Source organism: Olea europaea, chromosome 5 (genome assembly GCF_002742605.1).
Source record: "Olea europaea var. sylvestris chromosome 5, O_europaea_v1, whole genome shotgun sequence".
NCBI classification, from domain to species: Eukaryota; Viridiplantae; Streptophyta; class Magnoliopsida; order Lamiales; family Oleaceae; genus Olea; species Olea europaea.
In genome coordinates, this window is record NC_036241.1 from 9,357,089 (window position 1) to 9,366,238 (window position 9,150).

A 9,150-nucleotide genomic window follows, 5' to 3' on the forward strand; every position below is an offset into this window, starting at 1 on the left:
CTCTTTTGTGTTACGACACATTGAGTTTGATAACAAGTACACTACAATTAAACATTATTCCTCCTGGAACGATACTTTTAACTCACTATATTATTGCTTGTCAACGATTCGCTTGCGAAATTTTATCGAACATTGTCCAATGCACTTCAATATTATGTCATTGATTGACCAACAGATAAATGCCAATTTGTTAGTTGACGCAACAAGCAGAAAACCAAAAAGTCCATAACCCCCAAAAACAAAGCATCTTTAAATAAGAATTCAACATTTTCCTAGAGCTTTAGATAAAAGTATAAATACCAAAATGGATTGGAAGAGGTCAAAATGCTAGCATGAAATGATTGTTAAAAATCATCCATGGACCCAAACTGGGAATTTTCAGTTAGGTATGTATATAATCACAATATGCCCCTTTCCTGCACCGCCCATTTCCATTGTATGGACATACTTTCTGCCTCCTGTTAAAAGGTCTAGGCCCCGCTCTACCAAAAGAGGGCTGTCCGTTCCAAGGCCTTCCGCCACTAAAACCACCTGAGAATGGACCCCCATTGGGGTTTTGTTGGCCACCCCACATACCCTGGGCCACGGCTGGTGCACCCCAACCTGGATTTGAATTTCGTTGCGGTGGCCCTTGAAGAGGAGCTCCGACTCCAGGAGGTGGTGGCCCCTGAACAGGAGCTCCATTTCCTGGTGGTGGCGCCTGAACAGGAGCTCCCATTCCTTGTAGTGGCCCCTGCACAGGAGCTCCCATTCCCACAGGTGCTCTTATTCCTGCTGGTGGACCCCATCCAGGTACTGGCCCTTGAAGTTGAGCTGCTGTTCCTGTATTGCCATTTGGAGCACTCCAACTTTGGTGGCCCTTGAAGAGGAGCTCCGACTCCAGGAGGTGGTGGCCCCTGAACAGGAGCTCCGACTCCAGGTGGTGGTGGCCCCTGAACAGGAGCTCCATTTCCTGGTGGTGGCGCCTGGACAGGAGCTCCCATTCCTTGTAGTGGCCCCTGCACAGGAGCTCCCATTCCCACAGATGCTCTTATTCCTGCTGGTGGACCCCATCCAGGTACTGGCCCTTGAAGTTGAGCTGCTGTTCCTGTATTGCCATTTGGAGCACTCCAACTTGGAGTTGCAACCCAACCAGGATGTACATTTCCAGACGCAGGCCCTTGAACAGTAGCTCCAGAATTTCCGGCAGGAACCACGCAATCAGAAGTTGCATTTCCAGTGGGCTGCACTTGAACAGGTACCCAATTCATGTTCATACTTCCTGGTGTTTGAGTCCCCCAGGCTGTATTAGGATTTGCTTGCATTGTACCCCAGCCAGGGTTTGGGTTTTCAGCCCAAGGGGCATTTGCCATCCCAGGGGACTGCAAGTTGGATTGAATGGCAGAAGTTGGAGGTCGCCAAAAATCAGGTTGAGGAATAACTGCAGAACCTGAATTTGAGGAATTTCCAGCAGAATTATTAACAGTTGACATAATGCCACCCCAACCATGAGCTTGGTGTTGTCCAGACTGTGGAATAAACACATTGGGCTCTACCTTCTGACTAGGAGCACTATCCGAACCATGAGGTTCAAGTTGATGGTCTCGACTAATAACAGATTGAACTGGCTGGACGGTCATATTTTGTGCGGTAGGCAGATGGCCATGCATCTGTACTACATGTGGTTCACTAGTCATAGTTGACTTGGGCGTTTGACGAAAATCTCTAGATATTAGTCCACCTTGTTCAGGTTTAGGTGCTGGACTAGAAGCAGCCAAAGAACCAAGTACTGAAGAAGCAGCAGAAGAATCAGTCCTGTTTTGTGACAATGCTGCAGCAGGTGAAGTGAGCACTGCATTGAGAGCGGGATGTTGAGTTTCAACTGGGAGAGGACCCCCTTCTCCAGTCCAACCTCCATTAATTTGTTTCAGGGTAGGAGATGGAACGACTGATGAATCATTTCCAAAACTTCGATCGGTGGAGAGATTAGGGTTCTGCACAGGCTTTTGTTCAGCAATCAATCTCTTCATATCCTGGTGTAAGGAAGTTTCAAGAGTCATAGCAGAATGATCAGATGAAATATGAGGATTATGCAGTTTATTGCGAACTTCTGGTAACTCTTTTTGACACTTCCCTGCCAAAGCATCAGTCAGAAGTATAGAGTCTTCTTGCTTTTCTTCAGTTCTCCAAATTCTTAGCCCTGTGGGGAAATACCCTGTATTGCTCCATTTACGCAATTGCACCAAGGAAAATGGTCCTTGTACTTTTCCAGAAGGATCTTGATAAAGCCACGTCTTTTCGGTTTCATTGATTTTGACAGCAGAAGTTTCTACTATCCCAGCAGAGAGAGGTGCTGGGGAAGTGAGCGAAGAAACAGCAGAAACTGGGACATTCCGTTCAACAGATTCAGAATTTGTTGAACCAGAATTAGTAGTTGAACTCGGCTTCTCCAAACAGTTAGATTGCTGGGTGCATGATTCTTTCTCTGTTCCTTGATTCCATGAATTTTCATTCACTTTCTCGACAATTTGGATAGCATCGGCTGAAATATTTTTACCAGACAGATTTCTGCTTAATTCCCAGCTCTTAGTTGAATTTCTCTCACCACCACTCCAAGAATCTACAGCAGAAAAATCACTTCCAGGAGAGATTGGTCCCCTTTCTCTCCTACTAAAATCTGAACCTCTGGAGCCGATGTAAGCATCTGGTGCCCATGTAATGTTCATAATTAGAACTCCATAATCATTACATTGACAAGATATCAAATTAGAAAAGAAGGTAGCAAAAAAGACAATGTAACCTCTTGGACTTTCATCAGTTTCACTGCCATCATCATCAGACTCGTAGTTTGGATCCATTTTTGGATCTGCATGTATTTTAGGAATTTCTGCCAGTCTACGTCGACGCTCATCAGGGGTCTTCAAAAGCTGTAATTTCTCCACACACTCTCTAAGCGTGAAAATCCGTCAAGGATAACTTAAATTTCTACGGATAAAAACAAAGTCAGAATGAGCACACAAGGTCAAGCCACATCAAATGATGATTGCCACTGAACCTGTACATGATTATTCACAATAGTCAACGTTTGAAGACATCAACTGTTACCAAAAGAGGGGTCTGCTCAGCTTCAATCTTCATATGCATAATGTGATATTTTTCTTTAAATTTTGAAATCCTAACAAGAAGTTGAAAAAACAACTCTAATTTTACCCCAGATGAGAGAATTTTAGCACTCCTATTGTCGTAAAACAAGCCAGAATTGTAGAACTACCAATTTACATCGTTTCCACTTGAAAACAATTTTCCATGCTTCATGTATAGAAGTTAGTTTGGCATTCAGCATCAGACATTCAAACAACATCAGGCAAAGCAAGGAAAAAAGGTCTTCATAACGCCCAAGGTAACAAGTTTTGCAACCAATACAAAACTTGTTTGAAAAATAAAAAAATTAAGCCCTGAATAGACTGTAAGTCACATAGATGACATCATTTTGCATAGAAGTAATTAAACTACAATGGGAAACAATGAAGCACGCTTTTAGCAATATTTCTAGATGGAATCTCAGATTACACAGTTCACTTCATTCTTGGAATTCAGTTATAGGCTTTACAGTTGTAAAGATGGATGTCAAAGGAATATTTGTATACATACATAATATATATGAAATCATGAAAGAACCTTGGTCGCAAAATCAAATAGCACCATGGTGACATATCATATATACAAACAAAGACGAGTAATTATCCATTGAACTGCTAGCCACAGATTCAACAACCTTCTGAAAACAAATGCACAATCTAATGTTCCAGGGAAATATAAAACTATAAACTTAAGTTAATAAAATTAAGGGGAAAAGGATATTCCTTCCTACGTCCTAAATCACTTGCTCTATCACGAAGATGACCAAGCCGCAAAATCTCGGATTCCAGCCACTGCACAGAACCATAATGAAATAAGAAGAACACACATCAAAAAAATGAATGCATAAGCCCTCAAATTTCAGTTAGCATCCAAAGTCCAAGAAATCATTCAGAAACTTCAATCACAAAGAAAATCTGAATGCACAAATCAGCCTATAGTATATAAATATGGAAATATTTCTTTCCTCCCTCCTTTCCCCAACCTTTTGTTCAAACTTCCCATTTTTCATTTAATTATTCTCTTGTGGGATGTTACATGATAGGTCATTGCAGAATGCATGAAAGGGAATTATACAAACACCAGACCCTAAAAATAAGAAAACGGAAAAAAGGAGTTGGAGACACTGTTATCAAAAGCGTTGAAGGCAGATCCCTTGAGGCACCTTGTGCAAGGCATTCTTTAGAAGCTTCAAAGCTTACACTTCGGGTGCCTTCGTCAAGGATTTCTCTTTACCTTACTTGAGCATACACCTCAGGGATAGCCTTAGGGTGGTCGAGGCATGCAAAAGAAACTTCACCATTCAAACATGTTACTGTTAAAAGGACGCGTAACCACAGTAACCCTGGGGCCTTGACCAGGCTGATGGTTGGACTAGGTAAATAACAGTGGTTTGTGATCAGGATGACAGCATATGGAATTTGCGTTACTTAAAAAAGTTGTTTGAGGCTTACACCTTGATCTAGGCTCACATGAGGCTTTCATTGAGCACCTTGAAACTTACTTTATCGAGGCTTGCACCTAAATGGTGAAGCTTACACCGCAAGACTAACCCTTGCCTTTTCTAGACATTTTATTAGCTATTTTTGAGAACGTTTTACAGGTTCTTTTTTTCTTTTTCTTTTTTTTGGGGCTTTAAACAGAAGGGGAAGCAGGAAGGCATGGTTGCTAGTGGACAGTGATGACAGAGAATGAGAAGCAACTGAAAATGATGAGGATTAGAGTAATCAAATATATTGATGATAACTATATCTATCGTGATATTATGGAAGACTTTAGGTTGTTTCTACTGGTACATCACAATTTTGTCATGTGATTAATAATTTAAAAATTTATTATTTGCTACTTTGTTAATCTATCTTATACTTATTTGCAGCTTAAACTTTTAAATTTGTATCTATCTTGTTATAGATTTTCAAGATGGTTTACAGTTCATCATGAGAATAATTTTGTACTTTTTATATTCTTTTGAATTATTTTATTGGTTTGTCTTGAGGCTTATGCCTAAAAAAACATCAAGGCCCATGCCAACTCAAAGAGGTAAGGTACCATGGCACCCGATTTAGCCTTTTCTAATTTTGAGTTTGTCGTACACTTTTTTCCCAACACGTGACAGACTTTCAAAGATCAGAGCTTTTACCTAAACAGGTAGCACCTTATTTCCTAGATAAGCTCTTAAAGAGCATATAAGCATCAAAAGTGCTAATGTGCTTATTGCTGCTAATGTTCTCTTTGTATGGAGGAAAACACAATTAAGCCTATGTTTCGGCCCCATTTTTTCAGAACTCATTTTCATACACATTCTCCCAAAAAATAATTTTACACGTAAACCGAAAATTTTTCTTCTTTTTTAACCACATATTCTCCAAAAATTTACTATTCCAAAATATATTTTTCTCACAAAAATGGCTCTCAAACAGGGACTAAAAGTCTCAAATAAATCCACTGTCTCTTCAAGCAAACAGTTCCCAAAGAATTCATTCAAATCCTTTCCTAAAGGTGTCTCAATAATGCAGTTCTAAAGGCTAATGGCATATACACTTATGCATTGGCAGCAAGCTAATGAAGGCACAAATTATCACCTCTTAGAGTGGTACACGATCATTCACGAAAAAAATTTGCTTCCAAGTTAGGAAATAGCATTGACAACATTTAGTCAGTAAACAAAAACACATTTAATTATTATCCAACAGTTAGTGGTTAATCAAATATCTTTCAAGCAAAAATTAGGAGAAATAACATACATCATTCACTCTGGCTGCCTGTATTTCCAAGGCCTTTTCAAGAATGTCACCCTACAATAACGAGCATCATTAATTATGATGTCAATAACAAGCAGTAAGTGAAAGATGGAGGGAAGCGTATAAATACCACAGTCAGCCTGCTGATAAGACCACATTTGATACTCTGGCGAAGCCGCTTGCATTCTTCCTGGAAAATTAAAAGAGAAGGTATACAATTAAGTTTTTGTAACTATTTTATTTTCATTCATCACTAGGGGATCCTATCAACTTGTTCCGGCCTAGGATAATAAGCTCATGAGCTTGGTTTTACTTGATATTATAATAAACACAGTAAGGATTGACAATTTAGTTTTGCAGCCAATTTCAGATTGAGGTGTCACTGCCTTCATTTTCATTGGAAAAGAAGTCTGAAATAGCAAATCTATAAACCAGGCATCAATATTGGAAACTTAAAAGGCTGATTCACTTCTACAATTGACCACCGGAAGGCGGAAATCAAATTTGTCCAATCTTACCACCATTTGAATAGCATTTAAGTGAAATACATATCAACCTCAAGTCTGTTAGGAGATTCAATTATTTACACTCTGACAAGGATACTGAAGCACAATAAGCAGACAGCTGGACTATGTCTTACATGGGAATCCTAGCTTAGCTTGATCAATTATTTCCTGCTAATTAGTAATTGAAATTGTGCACATGTACTGGGTTCAAAAACAAACCCACAAGGAAATTCCTTTCATTGCAACAAAAGGGCACACTAAGTCACAGACTTTTCTTTGGTCAAGGGCAGGAAGGTAGGGGAGATGGTGGTTTTCTTTGTTTTTAATGATATTTTATGCTAGGAGAGGAAAAAAGGGCTCCTTCAAAGTCAAATCAATCACCTCGGTGAAATCTTGATTTGAGACAATATCAATTGATATGATCTCTGTCTTGTTTAGATTTAATATCTCCAGCATAATGTCAGATGTCCTTTTGCCAATTTTGTATGGTTCAGTAGCTGTGCTTGTACCTGCATAGAAAATAATTAGAAAGACAATTGCCAACCTTAAGTTCCTTGAAGATAATAAAAAACACAATCCTAGCTAGCTCAAAGAGTCAAGGCAATAAAAGGAAAGTTACAAATGATTACCTACAACTTGCACTAGTCTATACATATCTTGCTTCTGAAAACTGCCAGAAATTCTTATCCTCACAAACATTCCAACAACTTTATCATGAAACGTCTCAACATCTTCAAGTAGATCCTCCATCAACTTCCTCCGTAGGTAAATTAATCTAATGTTGTGCATGTTGATTGCTGCATATTCAGCAACATTAGATTGAGGGGCATGGTTGTAACCTTTTTTACGTATTTTACGTTTCCTATCTTTGACCCCCTTGGTTAGGGTGTCAGCATTCCCATCAACTTCCAACTGGTCACTTTCAGTGTCAACAACACTCCCTTGAACATCATCCATTGGTGAATCCTTTTTTAAAAGAAAATGAGTTTCAAGAAGTTTTAACATCTCAAAATGTCCAACACGTGATTTTCCAAATAGATTTTCAAATCTGGTATCACATCTAATTTGACTTTTCCGATGAGGGTCACGAAGTTTGTTTCTTTTGATATATTCAAGCAAGAGAGCTTGTACAGCAAACTGAGATAGGACAGATGTGTCACCATTTTTCATGTGTGAAACAAATTCAAGAAGCTCTTCAGATGCCCACTTGGTGTCATCTGATACGGAATTGCATTCATTTCCTGCTGTTGCACCTGAACTTACTGATTCCTCTTTTTTGGATGGGGATTTTGATCGTTTCTTTAGCTTTCTTCTCTTACATTTATGGATTTCTAATTTTTCTGTAGCCTCAGAGCCAGATCCCCCTCCATCATTAGCATCTACATGTGCCTCAGATGACACTTGTTTGATGGTGCCAGCTGTTCCCTTCCATGGATTCTTAGCATCAGCAACTTCAACTGAAGATAGGTTAAGCTTCGACTTCAGTTCTATATAGTAATCTTTGAAGAGATACTCCCAGCTACTTCTGTCATCAAAATCTATTTGAGCCTGCATCAGTCGAGGACAAGAGTAGACAATCAGAATCCTACATAAAAAAATTTATCTCTCTCTTTGGGAGTTGGGGTGGGGAATTGGGTTGGGGATGCAGTTTATATATACCATCAATAAATTGAAAAGTGTAATATTTTCACGAAATAATTTCTTGAAGCATACGGAAAAAATAAAAATAGAAAAAGAAGTGCGAAGCTTAACAAAATACCAAGAGAAATCAATATATAATCATAATCAAAACAAGACAATACCTTGCCACGAGAAATTGGAAATAAATATTTGGTGGCAAATGGAAAAGTCTATTGGATACTTGGATGTCATGCTAAAGCAAAATGCCTACTTTCTCCCAACTAAATGTTTCATTGAGATGTTCTTAAATACAGCACATTAAAAAACTAAATATCACAGGTTCTTATAACGGGGTTAATATAATTGCCTATCATTAAAAAAAAAAAAAAAAAAAAAAAAAAAAAAAAAGGTTCGTGTAATTATAAATTTAAAATTTCAAAATTACACGTGTGAGTTAAACTGAATGGATGAAGACGTGTCCTCAGAGGAGGAGAATTCTAGACATAATCAGAAGGAAACAATTTCATTAATCCTCATTCCTTGGAGAACAAAAATTTTATGTCCCTACATCACATAAGGATGTGTAACCACAATCAAGTGATCAAACACAACTGCATACACATAGTTTCCAAAAGTTGAGCAGAAGACATGACAGGGTTCACTGACACAAAACAATTACACAACATTACATGCAAATAAGATGTCCAGGGGTGCAGAATTTTCTCAAGCATAGGTATAGGGAACTTTTCGTCCCAATTTTTCAGGGATCAAATGAATACCTACTCAAAGATTCTTAGTCTAACTTAAGCAGTCTTTGACATTAAGAGTGTGATCTTGTAAATTGTATGAAGTATCCCTTAACCTGTTTAGTCATATATATATAGGAACCATAATCTCAATGCTAACTGAACCGTGGGTTACAATACAGATTATAGACGATACTGAAAGCACTTCTCTAACTGACAATGAAAAGTTTCCTCAAAATCCTATAATGCTGAAGTACAGCCAATAAATTCGTGCCAAATTACAGTCAGTAAATGACAACCAAATATATTGAACCACAGACACATAAATGTCAGAAACAAATTCAAAGGGTAGAGTTTAATTTCTAACCCCAGCAGGCAAACTTTGATGGAGCAACAGTAGGTAGGCTTGTGCGTCAGAAG

The 9,150-nt window shown here is 38.7% G+C and overlaps 1 protein-coding gene across 1 annotated transcript in view; it reads right to left on the reverse strand.

Moving 5' to 3' along the window:
* Positions 1–140: 140 nt before the first annotated feature.
* Positions 141–9,150, reverse strand: part of LOC111394569 (zinc finger CCCH domain-containing protein 19-like) — a 16,608-nt gene continuing 7,598 nt past the window's right edge. Inside the window, exons 4-11 of the mRNA XM_023020436.1 lie at positions 6,994–7,912; positions 6,746–6,873; positions 5,989–6,048; positions 5,862–5,912; positions 3,841–3,911; positions 2,780–2,934; positions 1,100–2,683; positions 141–834 (exon numbers count right to left, since the gene is read on the reverse strand). Of these exons, the coding sequence (XP_022876204.1) occupies positions 383–834; positions 1,100–2,683; positions 2,780–2,934; positions 3,841–3,911; positions 5,862–5,912; positions 5,989–6,048; positions 6,746–6,873; positions 6,994–7,912 (3,420 nt within the window). The 3' untranslated portion in view covers positions 141–382. The remainder of the gene's footprint in view (positions 835–1,099; positions 2,684–2,779; positions 2,935–3,840; positions 3,912–5,861; positions 5,913–5,988; positions 6,049–6,745; positions 6,874–6,993; positions 7,913–9,150) is intronic.